A 24,317-nucleotide genomic window follows, 5' to 3' on the forward strand; every position below is an offset into this window, starting at 1 on the left:
CTTCTCACATCCCTTAAACATACTCATCCCAGTGCTTTCTATTTCAGCAAATTATGACCATTAAAAAGACATCAACTCAGTCTGCGCTAACACTTGTTTATTTGAGGGTCTGCTTCTGGAACCACTCCTGCTGCCAAGAGCTGTATCAATATGCCCCGTTAGGAAAGCAGACAACTCTGTATTTCAAATAAAGAGGAATTTAATACAGAAAAACTGGTTATAGAATTGTTAGAAAGATCACAAAGGGCATATTGAAGTCACCAAGAACATTAAAAGCATTAAGCTCCGAAAGGGCTGGGAGAATGAAAAGAAAGTAGTGGGGTTGCCAGAACAGAAACCTGAGCAAAAGGGCCCACGGGGTTGTGGCTCAGACCACGCAAGGAGAGGGTACAGCCTAGTGGTTGCTCAGAAGGCAAAGCTCACACTCACCCTGCCAAGAGAGCTGGGCCCAGCTGCTGCTGCCGCCTCTGAGGGGTGAAGCAAGACTGGTGCCCCGAGCACCTAAAGCAGCTGGCGGATGGAGCCAACCTTGTGACACGGTGTGACACTAACGGGAACTGGAAAGAAAGTCCCCTCTCCCTTCTCCTATGTTCAAATCTCTCCGTGACAAAAACTTTAGGGAAACTACATGTCAAGAGACTCTGGGCAATTTAGTTTGGAGAGTCACAGCTCCAGCATCACAGAGTAGACTACAAAAGGGTAAAATGATCGTTACAACAGATCAATATTAACAGCAAAGCATTTATACCTACTTAATGCCAAACTACACTCATCCTGACTTCCCTCTAGGGAAGGACGGGGCATCTCTCTGTTCACATTGCCCATCTGCTCTTGCACGCTGTCTGCTTTATCCATGAGAGCTCCTAGCATCTTAATCATAGTTGTTTTAAATTCCCAGTCCAATAATTCCAACATTCCTGCCATATCTGAGTCTGCTTCCTACAGTCTGGTTCCTCTGTCTCTTTTAGTACGCCTTGTAATTTTTCCTTGATATCTGGACATGTTGTGCTGGGTAAAAGGAACTGATGAAAATATGATTTAGTAATGCGGTGGTAAGGTGTGGGGAGAGGGGAAGGATTCTGTGGCCCTATGAGTCTTTCAGTGAGACTGTGCCCCTGCACTGTGAACTTCGTCAGGGCTTCTCAGTCCCCCTCCCACCCCCCTTAGGTGAGACAGGATGGCTAGAGCTGGCTGGAGTTGGGTATTTCCCTTCCCCCAGGTAACTTAGGCTCTGATAAAAACCCCAGAAGGTTAGGCTTTGGTTAAATAGCTGCTCCTGAGGGAAGGCCTTGTTGAGAGGAACAAAATATGCTGGCATATTTCAAAAGGTTCCTCTTCTCATCCCCCCTGCAGGAAGCAGGAGGGGATTTTTCTCCAATAATAACTGAGAATCCGGTCGAGATCCAGGAGGTAAAACTCACAAAAGTGTGGAGGTCTCCTTCTGAGTCCGCCTGGAGTTGTTTAACTCTCTCCGTTTTTAACTGAGCCTTCAGCAATTCTTCAGTTGCAGTTCAGGTCTTCCTACCCAGTGCTGGTTTCCCTGGCAGTCGCTGCTCCAGTCAGCTGTGATCCTCTGTATTCCAATTGGTTTCTTGGAATACAAGAAATTGGGGGGCAGCAGTCTGCCCTGAGATCTCATTTCTCTTATGGTTCTAAGAAGAGTTGTTGATTTCTCAGTTTGTTTAGCATATTACTTGTTGTTAGGATGGTGTGGTGACTTCCAAGCTTCTTGCGTGCCAGACTGAAAACAAGAAGTTCTCTTACCTCTCTTTGCACACTCTCGAATCTACATATTGAGTCATTTTATATTGCCTATTACATTCCCATGTTTCCCAGCCGGACATTCCACTCAGAATATTTCAAGGTTATCTAAAATTTAACATGTTCAAATCAACCTCCCCTATTAGTCAGTAAAACCACTTTCTCCCACGCATTCACACTGGAACATTGAGTTGTTTTGGATTTACCACACGTACTTTAATTTTTCCTTTGTAATTTCTCTTTTCATTCTTTCTTTGCTACTTTCACGAAGCCCTGGGACTAGAGCAGTAAACAGATGAGTGCAGACTTTGGAGCCGAACTGTTCGAATCCTGATTCTGCCCCACATTGGCGGGGGAACCTGGTTCTGGGCCTCGGTTTCCTCATCTATAAAAAGGAATATAGTAGTACTGCATAGGATTGAATTGAAAATTTTTAGTAAATATAAAGCACTTAGTGCCTGGCACATGCTAAATCTACGTAATTGCTAGCTACTAGTATCATCGTTATTATTCTTTATTAAGAACTTTGGAGAAAACCTCTTAGAAACTTATCTCAATCAACTTTTTAATGTATTATCTTCAGTTTCTTATCTACAAAGGGTGATGTATGATAATATCTTCTTAATAAACATTAAGCTAAGCAATGTAAATAAAGCATTAATAAAGCAATCACTCAATAAAATTTGGCTATATTTAGTAATATAATGTGATGATCAATTAAAAAAAATACTATCCTGTGGAAAATCACCATAGATTCTTCATGGTTAAACAACTGTTTTCAGTGTGTAGATTGCATCTTTCCCTGGTACATATTTTCATATTATTTAAAGTGCAGAATTCATGCCATTTTGCATTATTTTATTATATGATATCACTTATATGTGGAATCTAAAAAAATGATACAAATGAACTTATTTACAAAACAGAAATAGACACAGACACAGAAAACAAACTTATGGTTACCAAATGGGAAAGGCGGGAGAGATAAATTAGGAGTTTGGGATAACATATACACACTACTATATATAAAATAGATAAGCAACAAGGGCTTACTGTATAGAACAGGGAACTATACTCGATATTTTGTAATAACCTATACGGGAAAAGAATCTGAAAAAGAAAAGATAGAGACAGATAGATAGACAGGTAGATAGATAGATATGTATAATTGAGTCAATTTGCTGTATATCTGAAACTAAAACAGCACTCTAAATCAACTATACTTCAATTTTTAAAAAATCATTACAGAATATTTCTGTTTCTGCATCATCTCAAAAATTACCATCTGAGTAGCACTTCAGCATACTGATCCATAATATTTCACTAAAACATCTGCTACACATTCAGATAATTCGAATTTGGAACTCAGAGAAAACTGTCAAGAAAATCTGCATGGCTTTGTCTCAACACTTCTCTGAGATTATTTCCTAAGACCTTCACAAGGAGATCTACAAACAAATATTTTAAACATTCTATACATGCTCTTTAGGTCAGGATCAGGGGTCAAAGTTGCCAAAATATTTTCTAACTTGGGGGAAAAGGAGATAACTTTAACTCTCTCAAAAACTTAGGCTTCAATGTCAAAGTAAAATGTTAAGTAAATACTTGATTTGTTTTTTTAAAATTAATTTATTTTATATTTTATTTTTGGCCATGTTGGTTCTTTGTTGCTGCATGCAGGCTTTCTCTAGTTGTGGCGAGCAGGGGCTACTCTTCATCGCAGTGTGTGGGCTTCTCACTGCGGTGGCTTCTCTTGTTATGGAGCATGGGCCCTAGGTGTGTGGGCTTCAGTAGTTGTGGCACGCATACTCAGTAGCTGTAGCTCGGGCTCTAGAGCGCAGGCTCACTAGTTGTGCTGCACGGGCTTAGTTGCTCCATGGCATGTGGGATCTTCCGGGACCAGGGCTCAAACCCACGTCCCCAGTATTGACAGGCGGATTCTTAACCACTGCGCCACCAGGGAAGTCCAATACTTGATTTGTAGTATTGGATTTGGGCAGTTTAAACATATTGCCATAGCAACGTAAATGTTTGGCTGTTGCTAATCTCCCTCTTTACCTTGCCCAAACCCCACAATATTTGAAAGCTATTAGATTATTTATGCACCCATGAGAAGAGTTACATCTTTTTCCTTTCCAAATATCTTTTAAGTAAATATTAACCACATTGCTTTGCCAAGTCATTTGGCCATAAAATAAGGAATTTGGATTGGATGGTTTCTGATCTCCTTGCTAAAGAGTTCTTTCTCAGGCCTTATAAAATGTGGGGGCCACCTTTGTGGATAGATAGCTGAATGTCTTATTCAAATCCTGTTCTGCCCTGCCTTCTTTTTATAAAGTAGTGGGGAAAATATGGGTTTCTGAATTGGGCAGACCTCGTTTAGGATTCTTCCACTGCCACTTTCCAGCTTCATGATACCATTAGAGATGGTATAGCTCTCTACAGCTGCATAAACTCAACCATCTATTTTTAACTGACTATTTCATGGCCGGACACCTGATACAGACTGATGTGTGCGTTCCCCAAAATTCATATGTTTGAACCTAATCCCCAATAGCTGGTATTTGGAGGTGGGGCCTTTGGGAGGTGACTAGTTCATGAGAGTGGAGCCCTCGTGAGTGAGATTAGTGCCCTTATAAAAGAGGCCCTAGAGCACTCCCTTGCTCCTTTCACCATGTGAGGACACATTGAAAAGACGGCCATCTATGAACAGGAAGTAGGCTCTCACCAGACACAGAATCCGCCAGCACCTTGACCTTGGACTCCCCAGCCTCCAGAACTATGAAAAATAAATGTTTATTGTTTAAACTACCCAGTCTATGATATTTTTGTTATAGCAGCCCAGGCAGACTAAGATAACACCTGATCCAACTGCTTGATGGAGAGACTTTAGTCAAAAGATAGAAGACTTACGGCCAAGCTATGTTCTGAGAGAGAAAGAGAGAGTGAGAGAGAAAGAGAGGGAGAGGGAATCAAAGATATGAAATAGTCAGTTAGCCCTGATATTTCACTTTTTCAGGGCATACCACTCACTTCTTGTCCTTTGATGCTTATGTGATTGCCTATTATATTCATACCCTAACACTCTTATTAACATCAGCCTGAGTATCTTGATGTTCTTGAAGCCAATATTTCTGACTTAGAAAGGATATTTAGGGATGTATAATTTCTGAGCTTCTCTTATCTCATCTGTAAAATGGGAATAATACTAGTAGCTTCCTTGTAGGATTGCTCTGAGGATTGTATATGAGAATGTAGGAAAAACTCCCAGTAGAGTTCTGGAAGCATAGTAGGTGCTCAATTAATGGTGGCCATTAGCTTCCTGTAAATTTGTATCTTACATTATTCCTGATACCCTATTCTTCCATTATCCTATAAACACACGAATCCCATGAGTCTTTCAAATTGGTTAGGACATATCAGCCCCTTGATACCATCCAGAATCTCTGAAAAGTGGTCAGACTCCTTTTCTTCGCACTGCTCTCCTCCACAAGTTAAGGTGGGTGAGAGCTGGGTGGTGGCCATTCCTTAGAAGTGGCGCCTACTCAATGATTATAAGACCACAGTGAGATGGAAGACCTTTCTTGCCTCTCCTCTTGGTGGATGTAGTGCAACCCTAGTATGACTTTCTACACCTGCATAAGTAAAGTTGGAAACAGACAATAGTGTTGTTCCCTTGACAATTCCAGAGAAACATACCCTTTCTGTTAACATATACATGTTGACAGACTAAATCTAATTAAGTAGTTGAATGCACTATGTCCTCCAAGTGCTGGTAAAAGACTTGAGATTTATTAAAAAACAAACTCTTTCTCATACTCACTGCACTGAATGAAGGACAACGGAAATGCACAGGAGTTTTCTTGACTAATTGCCAAAATGATCATTATTTTGTTTCTATCTTAAATGTCTTCTCTCTACAAAGCCTCCTCTGAGTCCTTCGGTCAGAACGCCCTCCCTCTGATATAGAACATCACAGATGGTCTGACTTGGTTGCCTGTGTCTTTTTCCCCCATAGACTGTGAGTTTACTTTTATGGATGATCATTGTAGCTAACACTTATTAAAGGCTGTCCTGTGTGTCAGGCCCCCTAAGTGCTTTAAAAGGATTAACTCATTTGTCCATCAAACAACCTTTTCAGGTGGCACTACTACTCATCCTCATTTTACAGATAAGGAAACTAAGGCCAAGGACAGTTAAATAACAAGACCAAGTTCACGCAGCTAGTAAGGATAGGGTCTGCTCAAATCCAAGGTCATGCTATAACCACTGCCTCATAATGCCTCCTGGCACGGGTAGAGGCCATCTCTTATCCATCATTGTCACCCCACGGTACCCAGCTGAGTGTCTGGAACAGGGAAGTTCCCAGCCAGTGCTAATTGGTATTGAGTGGAGCAGGAATGCCAGAAACAGTGAGCACCTTTGCTGTCACTGACTGGTGTCTGACTTCTCTGCTGTGAAGAGGAGGAGAGTGCTGAAGCAAACACATTCCTCAGGCTTGTAACTCTCTCCGTCCTAAGGCATTTGTGCTGCTTTCTTACTCCTCCGCCTTGCTAACTGCATTATGTGGATTAGAAGTTGGAGCTTAGTTCACACAAAGGGAAAACAGAACTCTGAACACCCTGTGTGGGACTGAGAGAAGAGAAATACGTAATCCAGGAAAAAGATATATCTAGGGAAATATTTAACCTGATGAAATCAAGATGTTACCTGAAATTAGCATATTGCAAACAAAGTCAGTGTTTGAGTGCACTGTTCTTCCTGATTTGACTTGGTCAAAAATAAGCTGATGGGAGGGGCTTAAAGATCCCAGATCACATGTGTAGAATTGGGCATTATCCAAGCAAACAATAATCTGTGCAATATATCTGTTGTACATACTTAAGCAGGGAAGAGTCTGTAAGAATTCACGTCTCCTGGCCTGCAGAGAAAGCAGAAACATGAGTACAGCAGGAAAAGTAAGGCAATTTATTTTTTACTTTTGGAATTATATTCTAATTAATATAATACACAAAGAGATACAGTATTTAATGAATAACTTAAAATTCATATATAAATTAGAAATAATATATACTGAAATACAACATAGAATATATAGGCTTCAATATACAAGGTATATTAAACTACAAGAGATGGGCAATACCTAAATATCTTTAACAAAATGTATAGCATTATACTTATTACAGTCTATATTTCATATATTAAATAAATGTGAAGTAGTACATCCAATCATGAGTAATTTTCAAGTCTAAAGTTAGAAATGAAATGTTTTTATCAAGAAGTTATCTTTATGTTAAGATACCATAATATGAATGCTATTCTTTATAATCATATTCTTTTTATGAGTACAGGAAACTTAAGTGTGATAAAACTTTTATTGATCTCAAAGCATTAGAACAATCAAGACTAAACAAACCAACATCAACATGCAAATTCTGATTTAAAAGGGTCCTATTATGGCACAATTCAGGAAATTTCCATAGAAATCCTATAGAACAGTTGTCCCCAACCCCTGGGCTGCTTAGAAACCTGGCCTCACAGCAGAAGGTGAAAGGCAGGCCAGCCAGTGAAGCTTCATCTGCTGGTCCCCATCGCTCGAATTACCCCCTAAACCATCCCCCTTCCCCCACCCCCCCGTCCGTGGAAAAATTATCTTCCACGAAACCAGTCCCTGGTGCCAAAACGTTGGGGACCACTGCTAAAGAACGACATCTTCTTCATGTAAAAGTCAATATGATTTAAAAAAAAAAAAAAGTTAATACTGATACAGTTTGAACCACTTATTAGCACTGGGAACAGAGATACTTGGTTCTAAGTCTTCCATAGATTCATGTTTATTTGTTCAATGTGCTTACAGGTGCAGAGAAATACATGTGGTTATTCAATACAATCAATTCATGTTGTTTAACTTCTTCACGGCAAAAGCCTGTGTAACTGTTTCCAGTAGGTTTGCTGTATTAGGAGTTGATTGCACAATATAATATCTTGCTATGATGACTCAACTGAAAGATTCTGAGGTTTCTACGCACACTGTGTGACACACAAAAGGCCTATATCAATGAGATTGGTTGGAAATCTTATGGGTAACCAATTGTCAGTTTTCTTATTCTAACTTTATTTTCATCCATTACTGATTAGCATTTACAGTGGCATATTACATTTCAAATGAAGAATAGTAAAGAAAAAGAAAAACTAAATTTTCCAAAACTCAGCTTGAAAGAGTTCAGAGATCAAAAGGGTAAACCAAATGTATTAATGATAATTATAAATTATAGGCAATCAATTCTCACTCCTCAGGTGCAACATCAATAACTTTTAGCTACGATAACACTTCATTTATGTTTACCCTTCCTGCATTGTATGTTCTTCAAATGCTAAATGGCAACAATAATAATACCTACTTTCATAAGGTGGTTGTGAGAATTTAATAAATTCATATTAAATTTTTTCATACTGGAAAGCATTGAAAATAGTGCCTGGTACATAGAAATAATTTAATAAATACCAGTCACTGCTATTATTGCTGTTATTGCTATCTAACCTCTAACCTTTTGTTAATCTTTTACTACCATCAAGTAGTGAAAAGATAAAATGATGTTAATTCTTTGGACACCCAGCTTTGTGATTGAGAAGTGTTTAGTCAATTACTAAATCAGTTGAGCCTCAATCTTTTCATCTGTAAAATAAGACTAATAGTTCAATAATACTGCCCTGTAAAGTTTAAAAGTCAAACATGTATCAAGAACTCACCCAGCACAGCCACTTGTGCCTGCTACATCATTGGCACCCAATAATCAACACCTATCTACCGTTAGTGTATTATTTCCAAGTACTCTTATATTTATTGTGGAATTGACCATGACAAACACTTTGCAAAGTAGAAGGATTTGGCATACAAATAATGAAAATAAATTATCAGATAAATTTCAATTGAATTTTTATCGTATTTGCAATATGTTAATTCTCTCTAGAAAAAAACTGTCAACTATACAAGCTTTGCAAAAATGAACACAAGTCTTATACTACATTCCCAAGCACTAAAAATGTGTTCAACTTTTATTTGTAAGAACACCTGTAAGTAAGCTATGCTAGTTAGAAAGTCAAATACACAGTTGTCCCATTTTTAAATATATGCGTGTGTGTGTGTGTGTGTGTGTGTGTTGTGTGTGTGTAGAGTTTTAATCGCTACAATTTTGGGCTCAAGTGTAATCTGGAAGAAATCCCTATACATAAATTATATAACAAAACAGAGCTGCCAAAGCTAACTTTCAAATAAGTGATGCAAACAAATAGCACATAGAACAAGTGTAGAGAGAAAATCAAAGGAACAGGCAAATATATAGAGAGAAACCCTAGGCAGGGAGGCAAGTCCATAACTGGAATCATAAAGTCAGATCATTTTGGCTTAAGTGGAGAACTGAGCAAGGGAGAAATCAGTATCATGTGAACAGACACTGAATCTGTCAGCAAAGTGATAGTGATTTAGAACTTCACGTACGAGCCAATAGTTTTGGGTAAACAACCAATTTCAGGACTGCATTAGGAAATAGAAGCAATAAACAATCCTTAGAGGAAAAAAAACCTATGGTGTTCTTTCTTCATAAAAGAATATATTCCATTTTATCTCAGTGTCTCACTATAGTTAATTCTGTTTCTCTTTCCTTGTGGTATTGCTTTACACATTTTTATAAAGAGGTACTATTATTCTTTTTGCAAATCAAAGGTTTTCATTTCTGTGGAACAATGTTAGTTTCTAGACATGGGGCTAGATATTGCACGTAAAAAGGTAAAAGACACAATCCCTGACTTCAAGGGTCGGGAAAAACTGGTATCATCTTTCTGTTCAATTTTCAGGTAATAAAATGCAAAGCAGCTGTGCTATGGGAGCTCAAAAAACCATTTTCCATTGAGGAGGTGGAGGTTGCACCCCCTAAGGCCTATGAAGTTCGTATTAAGGTAAAACTTCCTTCCATTTCTATTTAATCTTAGGTTTAAAAATTTCAGAGAGTAACAATGAAAATAACCAAAATCCATTAAGAGGCACTTTTCATATGGTTATCCAGACAGTGGAATTACATTCGTTGCCAAGGAAAGTTGTAAGTATAAATTGTTAAATTTTTTAAAAAGAGACCAAAGAGTATATACAGTATAAACCTAGTAAAATAAAAAAGAATTTATGTGTTAATACAGAAAAATAGGTGCAAAGGAATATATATCCAGATTTTAAATCAATTAGCATTAGATGGTAGCATTTAAGTAACTATTTTCTTGGTGCTAATCTGCATTTCCTACTTCTATACAAAAGATTGCCTCCTTGTATATTATATGACTTAACTATTTCAGAAACAATTATTTCACAGATTATTCCAAATTGTTTAATGCATGAAAGGAAAGTAGAGGAGGGTTTTAGGCTGAATAATCTTGGGTATAAATTGAATCTGTATTTGGGAAGAGTAGGAATTGTCAGTGAAAACTCTTTAGCGCAAATTCAGGAAACTGGGTATGTTAAGTCCATCTGAGTGAGGGTCATAATCTTTTCTGAATCTAATCATCCTCCCTTTACCCTGTAGGTGGTGGCCACAGGAGTCTGTCGCTCAGATGACCATGCGATTAATGGATCTTTGGTCACACCTCTTCCTGCGATCATAGGCCATGAGGCAGCCGGCATTGTGGAGAGCATTGGAGAAGGGGTGACTACAGTAAAACCAGGTACAGAATTCACAGTTGGGGAGTGTGCTTTGGTTCAGGACCCCAAGATGATCCAGCCTGGGTGATGACACTGAAGTAATAAGAGATGAAAGAACTTGCTCAAGGCTGAGCTAGGACTTGACTGGAGGTCTCTTCCTTTCCTCCCTCCCTGCCTGTCTCAGGCATGTATGCATCCATGCACTCCTGTATTCTCTCCTTCAGCAAGTATTTCTTGAGGACCTGCTAGATGTCAGCCACCATGTTAGATCCAGGGAATACATGAGGATCAAAAAAGACCCAGTGCCTGCCAGGGTGGAGTTCATAATGAATTAATTCCCATTTTAGTGTTGCTAAGCATTGTCTTCTATCAGGTCCAAATTAAACTACAGATGAGACAAGGGAAAAAACATGTCTGTGTCCTGAGCCTCTAGATCAGTGTATGGAACCTGTTCTGTACTGACTTCACACAATGGGGATTGTGAGGCCATGACTGAATCAACATTATCTCTTCTCAGGTGGGAAGTGGAGCCCATTCACTGATTTCCCCTTCCAATATGGCCTTCTTTCCTGAACACGGAATGAACGAAACAGACTAGTTGGCAGGAAATGAAAGAGAACTAGCAGAAGGCATCCTGCCATAAACAATATCTGTTTTATTACCTTTAACCATGATTAAATGTGACTGGTTACCAAGTACTATTTTTCTTTAATATTTATTGTATCCTAATATTATTGTGTATTAATACAGATAAATATTTTTAGAGGTAAACTGTGAATAAACAGAAAATTTCCACACTATCATCTCATATAAAGTTTATCTATTAAATGTTATCTTTCTGAGTCTTTTGGATAAGTAGTATAGATGATTAAAAATAAATATTTTTAATTCTAAAAAATCACTTTAGCCAGTAGATTTGACCTCCCTGCTCACCAAATACTTAATTGACCTGTGAACAGAAAATAATAAAATCAGTTGTCTGGTTTGAGTTTCAGCTCTCAGTATTTCCTTTAGTTAGAAATCTATTAATAATAAATGACACCCCTACTTTTTTTTTTTTTTTTTGCGGTACGCGGGCCTCTCACTGTTGTGGCCTCTCCCATTGCCGAGCACAGGCTCCGGACACGCAGGCTCAGCAGCCATGGCTCACGTGCCCAGCCGCTCCGCAGCATGTGGGATCTTCCCGGACCGGGGCATGAACCTGTGTCCCCTGCATCGGCAGGCGGACTCTCAACCACTGCGCCACCAGGGAAGCCCAACACCCCTACTTTTCACCCCTGCTCCCTCCACCATAGCAGTAAAAATGAACTATTCACAAATTATCAGCTACAAACATTGGAAAGTCAGTTCTTATCCTAAAAGAAAGTGTCTAACTTATTATTGAGGGTTGAGGTTTTCAAAAGCATTTCTTAAATTCTTATGTGTCCTATTTTTGTTTGTTTTCCTTAAAAAAGAATTTTTTAAAGGACTCATTTCATAGTAGAGATAAGCATAATCACTTTGAAAAGCCAAGAAATAGTTGTTGAGATTCTCATTGTTATTGTATCCCAAACTATTACAAAATACTGGATCATCTAGTGGAACTATGGCAGCCTGCTCACAACTTAAATTTATATTTACACTTACAGTGAGAATATTTGTTTTAATTATTAAGGATTAAATGAGATGATACATATAAAATCCCCAAGAGAAAGGGCACACAATAAAAGATAACTATCAACACAGTGGAACCACTTCTAAAAATCCATGTTGGTTTCCACATTTGCATTTTCTTTGGGCATCTTCAGGCATATATAAACCCAAACTGGTAACGATGCTGGCAGGCAATGACCAAGACATAGTGCTGACTGGACCCTATTGTTGGAGACTTTTCAAAGTCAAGTGCCTCTAATACATATGTGTAAGTTCTAAGCTCTAGCTCTATTAATTCCTGGGTAGAAATTTAAGAAGAATTTGTTTTACCCCCTTCCCCAGGTGATAAAGTCATCCCACTCTTTGTTCCCCAGTGTGGAAAGTGCAGTGTTTGTAAACACCCGGAAGGCAATTTCTGCCTGAAAAACAGGTAAGTTTCTGATACTCTCCTTATGCAGCCAAGGAATTTGCACATCAGTTATACTCCTGTCTCATACCCTCATGTGCCTGTGTGTTGCACTGACCAGTATGACCAAGCCTCGGGGGACCCTTATGGATGGTACCAGCAGGTTCACCTGCAGAGGGAAGCCCATCTACCATTTCATCGGCACCAGCACCTTCACTCAGTACACAGTGGTGGATGAGATGTCGGTGGCCAAGATTGATGCAGACTCACCGCTGGAGAAAGTCTGTCTCATTGGCTGTGGATTTTCTACTGGTTATGGGTCTGCGGTCAAAGTTGCCAAGGTAGGAATTACAATGGGTGATAAAACCAGCTACACTCAGACTGTCAGGAGCTAAAAGGAGAGCAGCTTCTCACAGGAATCAGAGATCATGCTACACAGATTTACTGGTAGCTTCTCCCCCCACCACCGTAATAATATTGACATGCTCCATAGAATCGAGTCTGTTGATTATAAGTAGAAAATGCCCTCAGAAGGAATTGAGAGCGCATCCTAGAAAATTTATCTGTTAATCACAAATGAAAAGCTGTTGATAATTAACTAAGAGAAAGTAAAGATGTTTTCAATAATTATTCTTCTACATGTGTTTTTCTATGGGATTACTAAATTTTAGAGCTGGGAGCTCGTTTTGTCATTCATTTTGTAGTTAGCACCAACATGAGCCATACACAGCAGTTTCCACTAAGTTCTGCGTCAGGAAAAGTAAATGAAATGAAGGCGTTGCCTTTGAGGAGTATCTAGTCCATGGATCTTCTACTCCCAGAATTATGACCAACAGTACATTTCAAAGCCTTACCTGATATGCCGATATGCTTCCAAACTGAGGGTCGCCAACATACCCGCTCTGTGGATCTCTACGAGGAAAGCAATGAAGCTTCAATGATGCATGAAGCATTTATTCCACTGCTATACCTCCACCCCTGCCACAAATACACACACACACACACACACACACACACACACACACTTCAGAAGTGGTAGATTTTAAGGAGAAATTCTTTAAAGGCTCCTCTTCCCAAAAGGCTGGAAATCTAGTAGTATCCTTTCATTTTATGAAACTGAGGTCCAGAGACATAGAGCTATTTGCCCAAAATCTCACAACTGGTTAATATGACAGCTGTGACTAGCTTCTTTCTCAAAACTCCTGCTGAATCATAAACCATAATACATAATTACCAGCACTTTTAAATCACAACCACAAGCCTCATGTTTTTCTAAGGTAAAAAAATGGTGTTGTGCCCCACAGAATGTTTACTTGGGACAGGAGGAACATTTCACCCACACTGAAGGCTAACTGTAGCAGATCAGGTTTATTAAACAGTTCCTTAGGCAAGTTAAACAATTGAGAGCACGTGTTTTCCAAATTTCTGTGAGCCTAGCACTAAGTCCCTTGTGCAATTGCCTCATCTGAGCAGGTGGTCCAACTGAACCTACACACAGAAGCCAAGAAGCACTTGTGATGATGAATTTCATCCATTATTAAAGTACAGACTAGCTTTTCATTGCATTATTCTTCATTAGTGTATTTTAAAAAGCAGACATAAAGACCCACTCAGAGCACACCGGTCCCAAGCAGTATTATCTTAAACTTACCTGTTAAATTTCCCCTGTTGTTAAGTTTGCTTTAAGCCGAGGATAACTCTTCTATGCTTCACCGATAATTTCTGCTCTCATTATACTGATCATGACTACTGAAAGTTAATGAAAAAAGGAGTTAATTATTGAGGGTTCAATTGGATTATTTTTTTTCAGTCTCCTCTCTTCTACTTATTATTTAATTTCCCCAAAATTGTGTTTGTGTATGTGTGATGGACTGAAGCTGGCTATCAATAGATTCTCTTTAAGGGGGGTCACTAGCATTTAGAGCTCAAAGATCATCCAGTCCACTGGCTCCCAGCTTGGGTTTCCCATTGGAGTCACCTGGAGACTCAGTCTCACCTGCAGAGAGTCTGATTTAATTGCTTATGGGCTGTGACCTGGGTGTTGAGATTCTTTTTCAAAGCTCCCCAGGTGAGTCTTATGTCTAGCAAAATTTGAGAACCACTGATCTAATTCAACCCCTTCATTTTAAACATGAAGCAGCTGAAGCCAAAAGAAGTTTTGAAAACAGATGGACATAGTTTGAGTCGCTCCTGACAAGGGAAAAGCATGGCACTTTATACAATTTAGGCTCTTTCTAACAGTCATTAATCTGTATTTGCATTTTCTGAAAACACAGGTCACCCAGGGCTCCACCTGTGCCGTGTTTGGCCTCGGAGGAGTTGGTCTGTCTGTTATCATAGGCTGTAAGGCAGCTGGAGCAGCCAGGATCATTGCAGTGGACATCAACAAAGACAAATTTGTAAAGGCCAAAGAGGTGGGTGCCACTGAGTGCATCAACCCTCGGGACTATGAGAAACCCATCCAGGAGGTGCTGAAGGAAATGAGTGGTGGAGGTGTGGATTTTTCATTTGAAGTCATCGGTCGTTTTGACACCATGGTATGTACCCTGAAATGCCTTGAGACATCAGCTTCTGCATTCTAGAGTCTACTTTTATGCAGCAGAATATAAACATTATATATAAAGAATATTTTTTAAACTATGGCAATTTTCCATCTCCTATTTGTTACCTGGATTGCTTAATTATTATTATGAGGAATCTCATTCCATCAGTTACATATAACTGTCACAAGTATTATTTCCTTTTTAGAGACAGAAGAGGGTTTTTTTATTGAGCCATCATAAATTTATTTTAATTTTTAGTTCAAAAAATTCAACCTCAAGTCAATATAAAGAATATAAATTCTGGTTTCAAGTTGGCAAGTTTGATTTTTCCCCCACATTCTTAACAAAAAATGGTTTGACGATTTTTATAGGTTTTAATGGATATCATATTTTGGCCAAAAGAAAAAATGAGCAACTTTAGGCTCCGTATCATTTTATTAACAGAAAATATGCCCTGTTTTTACCACAGCACGCAGCACAGTGCCTGGTACATAATACGCATTCGAATCTGTGTGTTGAACTGAATACTTTAAAAAGTCAACAGGTTTTTCCACCCAAAAAATTTAAGTGATATGTATCTCATAGTGTTGTTTCTGGATTAAGTGAGATAAACATGTAAAATACTTAGCACGTGCCACCTGTCAGTAGCAAGCTCTTATTAATAAATGTCAGCTGGGGTCATCAACGTACAGTACTGTTTGCAATCTTGCAGCACTTACATCGTCTTTAAAATATACATATTACTTTCAAATAATTACAATTATCAATTGCAACAGAGAACACATCCCTAGCTACATTTCACCTAACCAGAATTCTCTAGAATCCTAATGAAAACACCCCCAGAGACCAACAAAAAAAAGCCCCCTTTTAAGGTTCTCCAGTAAGCCCCAGCAGTGTTGGTAGTAAGAAGCAGCACCTAAAGAGTAAAGCTCTTTGCAGCCTTGACCTGGGACAATATGTCATAGATGACTGAAGTTCCAATACAATCCAACTTTTTCCAAGGCTCTAGCCTTTCTCCTTATGCCATTTTTCTATGGTTTCCCCTCCATTTTCTCTTGTGGAATTGGACTGTTTTAAATGTCTGATAGCCACATGTTCTAAAGTTCTCTGGTCTTCCAAATGTCATACTCCAAAATCAAAGGACTGATTATTATATATTTCAGGGGGGGATCTTAAATGACTTTCTTACTGCAAACCTGCTTAAAAACCTGACTGGAGGGGAAAGGCTTTCTTTTCAAGTTCCAGAGTAATAGGTGTAGTTTAAAGTAAAGTCACACAGGAGTTAAAAGCACATTTAAAACATGCCCATTTTAGGTCAACAACTATATGGAAAGGTGCTCAACATCATTAATCACCAGGGAAATGCAAATCAGAACCACAGAGAGATATTACCTCATCCCTGTTAGAGTGGCTATTATCAAAAGACAAGCAATAACAAGTGTTGGAGATTGTGTGGAGGAAAGGGAATTTTGTGCACTGTTGGTGGGAATGTAAAATTGGTACAGCCATTATGAAAAGCAGTATAAAGGGTTCCTCCAAAAATTTAAGATAGAACTACCATATGATCCAGCAATCCCACTTCTGGGTATATATCCAAAGAATATAGAAATCACTATCTGCACCCCCATGTTCACTGCAGCATTATTCATAATAGCCAAGATATGGAAACAACCTACATGTCCATTGATGGATGAACAGATAAAGAAATTGTGATGTATATATAATATATATATTCATATATATTCTATTCAATAATATATTCAATAATATAATTCATATGAATGAGTATTATTCAGCCATAAAAAAGAAGTCCTGCCATTTGCAACAACATGGAATAACCCGCAGGACATTATGCAAAGTGAAATAAGGCAGACACAGAAAGACAAATATTATATGACCTCTCTTACATGTGGAAACTAAAAAAATCAAATTCTTAGAACCACTGAGTAGAACAGTGGTGGCCAGGGTCTGGAGGAGTGGGGGAGGAATAATGGGTAGATGTCAAAGAGTACAAACTTTTAGTTATGAGTAAGTTCTGGAGACTTCCACGTACAGCATGGTTATTATAGTTAATACTACTATACTGTATACTTCAAATTTGCTAAGAGAGTAGATCTCAGATGTTCTCACTACAAAAAAAGGTAGTAGCTATGTGAGGTGATGAATGTGAATTAACTTGATTGTGGTAATCATTTCACATGGTATATTAAATAATCACATTGTTCACCCTAAAAAATCACATTGTACAACCTAAAAATAAACAATTTTTATTTGTCAATCATACTTCAACAAAACTGTAAAAAAATAAAGTACATAAATTAAGAAAAAAGTGTCCACTAGAAATGGGCGGTAGAAATGGGGATCCATTAAAAAGGGAGACTGTGAAGTGGGAAAGAGAGAAATGTTGATGATGTAATTGACCTTGTATCGGGTTCACCATCAAAATACCTGGTTCAAAGTACTGAGTTCAAAATATCTTAATAAGTAAATGAAGAATGAGTTAACTAACTCAGATTGCCCAGGGGTCATGTGATGATAAACATTACCTTTATTTGAGGAATCAGATTACATATATGTAATGAGATTTGCCACTTTATTATTTTCTAAAGAAGACTTAAGTACATACAAACATACAAATTCATTCATCTATTGTCTCACTCAAAAATATCTTCTGGGCATTTTCTAAAGCCACACCTAGTGGCTTCAGGAAATAATGGGGAATGAAGAAAAAGGCATAATCTCCTCCCGCCACACACACACAATTTAGCTAGATCCATATTACACGATACCGTGTATCATAAGTTGGGACTACCAGAAAATCCACTTTAATGATGCTACATATTAATTTTATTCCAGATGGCTGCCTTGTTGTGCTGTCACGAAGCATATGGAGTAAGCGTCATTGTAGGAATAGCTTCTAGTGCCGAAAATCTCCCTATGAACCCCATGTTGCTGTTGACTGGACGTACCTGGAAAGGAGCTGTTTTTGGTGGTACGTAGTTAGGCTTGAGGGCCAAATTCTTACTAACTTCAGGATTTCTTCCTTTTTACAAGTGACAAGGCCAGGTTTTAAAATGCAGTGTAGGGACTTCGCTGGTGGTGCAGTGGTTAAGAATCCACCTGCCAATGCAGGGGACATGGGTTTGATCCCTGGTCCAGGAAGATCCCACATGCCACGGAGCAACTAAGCCCATGCCCCACAACTACTGAGCCTGTGCTCTAGAGCCTGTGAGCCACAACTGAGCCCGCATGCCACAATTACTGAAGCCTGTGCGCCTAGAGCCTGTGCTCTGCAACGAGAGAAGCCACCACAGTGAGAAGCCCGCACACCGCAACGAAGAGTAGCCCCCGCTCACCGCAACTAGAGAAAGCCCGCGCGCAACAACAAAGACCCAACACAGCCAAAATTAATTAATTAATTAATTTAAAAAAATAAAATGCAATGTAGTTTAAAAATAAACTAAAGTTCCTTTGTATCTACAGGCTCCAAATCAACTAGATGTGGAACTAATGCATACAGAAAGTCCCAAGATAGACTTTAATGGAGTCCCCATAAACTAACAAGGATCTTTCAGCATCATCTCCTTTGATACTTGTGACTGCACAATGCACTGAAATACCTAGGAGGATCCAGGAAATCCACAGCGATAATCTATGTCTGCACTCACTGCCCCAATTTAGACAATTGTTAAATCTTCTTCTTCACTTTGAGAATAACCATCTGTACTATAATTTCTCTATGAGAGAACTAATAACCAAGGACCCTAGTTTGTTTGGAGAGATTGTATTAAAAAGTCAAACCACCGCAAAAGGATATTGAAACACACCATCTCTTCTTAACCTCAGTAATAGTAGTCTGTGGACACTTTACAAACTTTCATTTAAATTCTATGTGGAAAGTCTCCTCTCCAATTCTCCTCATATCTGGCTGAATCTAACATTGATGTCACTTCCTTTTCAGGCTTTAAAAGTAAAGATTCTGTCCCCAAACTTGTGGCTGATTTTATGGCTAAGAAGTTTCCACTGGATCCATTAATAACCCATGTTTTACCCTTTGAAAAAATAAATGAAGGATTTGACCTGCTTCGCTCAGGAAAGAGGTAGACTTTAAGTTTCTTTTCATGGTGCGGTTTGACTAACAGAGAAAAAAAGGTAGAAGGATGAGAGAAAGCAAGGGTGCAGTACCTTGGTTTTCCATTCATAGTTCAATCTTTGCATGTAGGACACTTAAGATCATGTTGTGAGAAGCTAAATGCTTTGCACTGCCTGTTTTGTTGAAGCCAAATTATGTTGGTCACAGTAAATCTGAATGATCAGAGCCCTCTGCCTTCTTTACAAGAGAACTCTTACCTTTGCAAGGAAAAAGAATGAGACACACAGTCATATTATAACATGGAGTTACTGCAGCCCCTGCCTAGCCACCTAAAACGGTTGACTATTAATAGCTATAAATTTAAATTACATTCAAGACATCCCCAAAACTCATTATGGGAGCTGGTGGAGCTATACAGGCATTATTTTCTATACAGATATTACTTACTTCATTAAAATGCTATTATTGTTATTCCTTTTTTCCATTTACAAAGAATTTTTCACAAATAAAAATTATTGTAAAGAGGAAGGGTACATAATCTATTTTAAATCTTTAAATCTTACGTGTTCTTCAAAACTTAGGAAAACAAGCCAGTTCCATTTTCCACCTCTAACGTTTAACTTTTACAACCACCTAAAAAGAAGAATTTTATCATTTGCATTTATATATGGGGCACAATTAATAATAGGCAGTTTTACCTAACTCTCCCCTTCTTGTTCCATAGTCCCTGCTTTTTCTGCAGCTTCACCCTTCTTCTCATGAGGTTTTCAATTTTAAACAATATTTCTTTAGCACCCATACACATAACACATACTAGGCACTTAGTCTGATAAATATTATTGAGGAAGGAAAGAAACTAGCATCCAAACAGTACCAGATTACATCCTTTCTAGAAAGCAGTTTGGTCATTTGTATCAGAAACCTTAAAAAAACAAAACAAAAAAATAAAACTTAGATCCTATGTCCCAGCAATGCCATTTCTGAGAATATATTCTACAGAAATTATGAGATATGCCAACATACATATGTTTAAGCATGTTCATCTATAATATCAAAAATTGGAAACATTCCAAAGGTTAACATTAAGGGGATAGTTAAATAAATTCCAAACATGTACTAGAAATCAATGAAGCCATTTAAAAAGAAATGATTTCATTAAATTGGGAAATTCTCCTGATGTAATTTTAGGCTATAGAGTAGAGAAAACAAACTTATATATACAATATGGTTCCAAGTTTTCAATAAGAGCAATAAAAACTTGCATATGTTTAGAAAAAGTTGATCAAAATTCAAGAAAATATTAACACTGATTATTTCTGGGTTGTGGGATTACAGGTTATCTTTACTTTCTTCTTTATACTGTCCTTTACTTTCTAAATTATCTACATACATTTTTCATATATATTATATATATACACACACACATATATATATATATTTTTTAAATACAAAGACCACCTTTTTCTAAAGTACCCATCAGAAGATGGTTTTTGGAAAGGACATTAGTTCCAGTAAAATGTAACATTTCTGATCTTTCCAAGAATAAAGTCTCACCCAGTACAAATCAATTCTTTTTTTTCTACTTCTAAGTCTCCTTAAACATTTCTTTATCAAAGCTCTATTAAACTTTCAACATGGTCTTAACTTTATTACACTATCAGCACCTTTAGGCACATTACCTATCATCTTGTAGTTTGTGCAACTTTGTATTTGTATTTAAATCCCAGGATCCCACACTAGATGTGTGATCTAAAGAAAGTTGCAAGTCTCTCCAAGTCTCAGTATCTACAATCGCTAAAATGGAAATAATATTAGAAACTGCCTCCTAGCATTGTTGTTTAAGTATAAGTTTAAATGATAAAATACATGAAAAACATCTACATAGTATGTGACAACAGCATGAACATATCATTACACATTGTTATTTTGTATTCCTTATTATACAAGGCATGTGGGATCTCAAAAATTATATTTTGAAAATCTAATACATAATGAAGCCTAAATGGCAGTCATATTCAGGATATAATAGAGCTTCAGGTTGGAGAAAACACAACAGGAAAAGATGAGATGACGTTTTACCTGACTTGACTTGAGTGCATTACGGATGGGAATGAAATAGCAGGAAACAAAGATAGCTTTTCAAAGAGACAAATCAAGTGCTCCTTGTACTCTCACATGGAAGAGTGTATATTATCTAAACATTAAAACAATTAGTATCTTTTATTTTCTGTTTCAGTGTCCGTACCGTCCTGACATTTTGAGACTATACACGTGGCTTCACTTGTAGCAGTCTTCCGGCTCCTCCATCATCTGAAACATCAGCCAAACATCATCAATAATTCTATTCTTCAGAGATACTACCAATAAATTACACATGGGGGCTTTCCAAAAGAAATAAAATTAATGTGAAATCATTTTTAAGCAAATGCTTAAAATTCAAGTAAGAGTCAGATGAACCATCATATGGGTAATTGAGTCCAATAAACCCTCCTTCTTAATCATTCTACTCATGTTGAATCGTGTCATCTTTCCCACTGAGGAAAGGTATTTCTTTTGAGTTTCTGCACTTTTCGTATCTTTGCCACCCTTAGTCTTTGAAGCCTTAGTCATTGAGAAAGTCCTCGTGATACTTATTCCCCAACATATATGTGATGGACTATTGTGCTCCAAGTCCTCTACCTGTACTTCTACTGTCTGTATTTTCCTTTTTATGAAATGCAGCAAAACCCTACAGTAAAAACTACACATAGTCTGCGAAAGGATACACTCAGATTTATAAGTGGAGAAGGTCCAGAACTTCTAAGTGCAGGGAATTTCTTAGGGAAATGTCACATATTTTTAAGGTGAAGGGAAGTGTTTTTATACTACAGTTTCATACTACCTGTGATAAATGTGAGGTTTGAATAGTAAATCTGAAAACTGAACTGCTCTTGGAACCATATTCCAAAAGTCTATAACTTTTACTCAAGAAAGTACTTTATTGGTTAAATGATCTTAGTTATTACAATTGACTGAAAATAAGTCATAAGGTAATTAAAAATAATACGGTGGTTTGAAGTCTAGGGATGGGAATAAAGCAGCTGTGGACACAGAGTGTAAAAAGGGTAACTAAGAAATGGCACAAACATCCAAAGCAATAGATTTTCTAAGTAGATGTATATACACATAGAGATGTACATTTTTGCAAAAATCTTTTCAAACTAGAACTTTTCTATTAACTACCATGTCTTAAGCCTATAACCCTGGAATTAATTCTTTGCACATGTGAAAGTCTATGGTCCCCATTTGTTAGTGCTTTCTCAGGGGAAGATTTGCACTTTGAGCTTCATCTCTAAATGTGTAATGAAAAGCTTATTCCTTGAAGGAGCTTTAGCTATCTTTAAAAGTGTGATTTGTTTCCATGTCTACAATTTGTTTGATATTGTGGAAAGGACTCTAGACTTAGAGCAAGTGATCTACCACTTATTTGTGACCTTCAGTAAATTACTCAACCTCTCTAAACCCATTTTATCCATTGTTTTAAAAAATTACTCTACCAACCCATTACAGCTTCATGAAGATTAGATGGAATGATGCTAGTGAAAAGGCTTGTCAACTATGAAGTGCCACGTAAATGTAGGGAACAGTTTAATTCTTTTGTCAAAGATACTGAAGGAGATATTGAGGGTTAGGGGAGCTTTAAGAATGTCCCTAAGTTTTCAGATTGTCCTGACATCATGGAACACCACGTTCCCATGTTACTGGGTGCTCCAATGTTTTTATATTGGTGCTGATAATGTGAGATTCAGAGGAAAAAGAGATGGTTCTAAATGCCCATGTCACAATAGTGGGCATAAAATCCTACTGGTTGCACAGAGGCCTGGCCCGTGAGCCATGGCCGCTGAGCCTGCGCGTCCGGAGCCTGTGCTCCGCAACGGGAGAGGCCACAACAGTGAGAGGCCCGCGTACCACACACAAAAAAAATTACTCAGAAGTTGAAGTAGAGTAAGAGCAAGTACGTATTTAATAATTACATTCTTAGACACATGACTACTTAATTCTGTTAGCAAATGATTATTGCACAAATAACCTCTATTAAGTATTCTCCAAAAATGTGAAATTGATCATTTTATTGAAGTATATCAAATTATATTTATCTGTCAAATACGCAGCAAACATTCAGGAAATGGACCATTGCATAGGAAGAGAAACCAAAATTAGTATGGCAAGAATAAAACTAGAGTGGGGGCCCTAGAGGCCAAACACCATTTTGATGAAATTTTTTGTCATATATGTCTACCTGGTTTACTCATTTCATTCACTTGGGATCCAAGGGCCAGAAGATCATCTTGCACAGCCCTACCACAGTCATCAAAAGAACCCAGAGGTGGCTGAATAACTCGTAAACAAAACTAACACATGAGCAAAGAGACAGTAAAGCATCTGGTTTCCTTTTCCAGTCTTGCTCTTTGAGGTATTCGCCATGTCAACAAATAACTCAGTAGATTTATTAGGAACAAAAGCAAGTCAGAAATCATCAGACAATTCTTATCTAAAAATGATGTTTAAAGACTACCACTCAGGACTTCCCTGGTGGTGCAGTGGTTAAGAATCCACCTGCCAATGCAAGGGACACAGGTTCAATCCCTGGTCTGGGAAGATCCCACATGCCACAGAGCAACTAAGCCTGTGTGCCACAACTACTGAGCCTGCGCTCTAGAGCCCGCGAGCCACAACTACTGAAGCCCACGTGCTCTAGGGCGTGCCACAACTAGTGAAGCCTGCATGCCTAGAGCCCATGCTCCACAACAAGAGAAGCCACCACAATGAGAAGCTCGCACACCACAACGAAGAGTAGTCCCCGCTCGCCACAACTAGAGAAAGCCCGCGTGCAGCAACGAAGACCCAACGCAGCCAAAAATTAAAAAAAAAAAAAAAACTACTACTCACCATAAACAAATAATTTACAGTGTTTTGGGAGATGTCTAACTGCCTTAAAGGGTCATAACTACAGCTTTGAAGCAAGAAGAATTTTAGTTCATTCTAAATTTAAATACTGAATATCTCCTAGGTAATTCCATGTTTCAGCATGGCTGAGAGAGAGATTGGGAAATAACATGAAGACTTAAGTATTTCTTTTGACACTGATTTTTTTTTCTTGTGATGAGTACCTTTACGATTTAGTCTCCTAGAAACTTTCAAATATGCAATACAATA

The 24,317-nt window shown here is 38.1% G+C and overlaps 1 protein-coding gene across 1 annotated transcript; it reads left to right on the forward strand.

Moving 5' to 3' along the window:
• Positions 1–6,596: 6,596 nt before the first annotated feature.
• Positions 6,597–21,627, forward strand: ADH1C (alcohol dehydrogenase 1C (class I), gamma polypeptide). Its single transcript, XM_067736894.1, has 9 exons — positions 6,597–6,719; positions 9,616–9,717; positions 10,332–10,470; positions 12,422–12,509; positions 12,607–12,826; positions 14,762–15,022; positions 17,885–18,020; positions 18,990–19,128; positions 21,358–21,627. Exons 1-9 carry the CDS (start codon positions 6,702–6,704, stop codon positions 21,380–21,382), a joined length of 1,128 nt encoding a protein of 375 aa, XP_067592995.1. The 5' UTR covers positions 6,597–6,701; the 3' UTR covers positions 21,383–21,627.
• The last annotated feature ends 2,690 nt before the right edge of the window (positions 21,628–24,317 follow it).

This window comes from Pseudorca crassidens, chromosome 4, assembly GCF_039906515.1.
Source record: "Pseudorca crassidens isolate mPseCra1 chromosome 4, mPseCra1.hap1, whole genome shotgun sequence".
NCBI lineage: Eukaryota > Metazoa > Chordata > Mammalia > Artiodactyla > Delphinidae > Pseudorca > Pseudorca crassidens.

What these genes read in the sequence shown, in the direction of transcription:
- ADH1C (XM_067736894.1), top strand. An exon ending in AATTTCTGCCTGAAAAACAG is followed by an intron (nt 12,510 to 12,606) that starts GTAAGTTTCTGA and finishes TGCACTGACCAG; the next exon opens with TATGACCAAGCCTCGGGGGA. An exon ending in TCGGTCGTTTTGACACCATG is followed by an intron (nt 15,023 to 17,884) that starts GTATGTACCCTG and finishes ATTTTATTCCAG; the next exon opens with ATGGCTGCCTTGTTGTGCTG.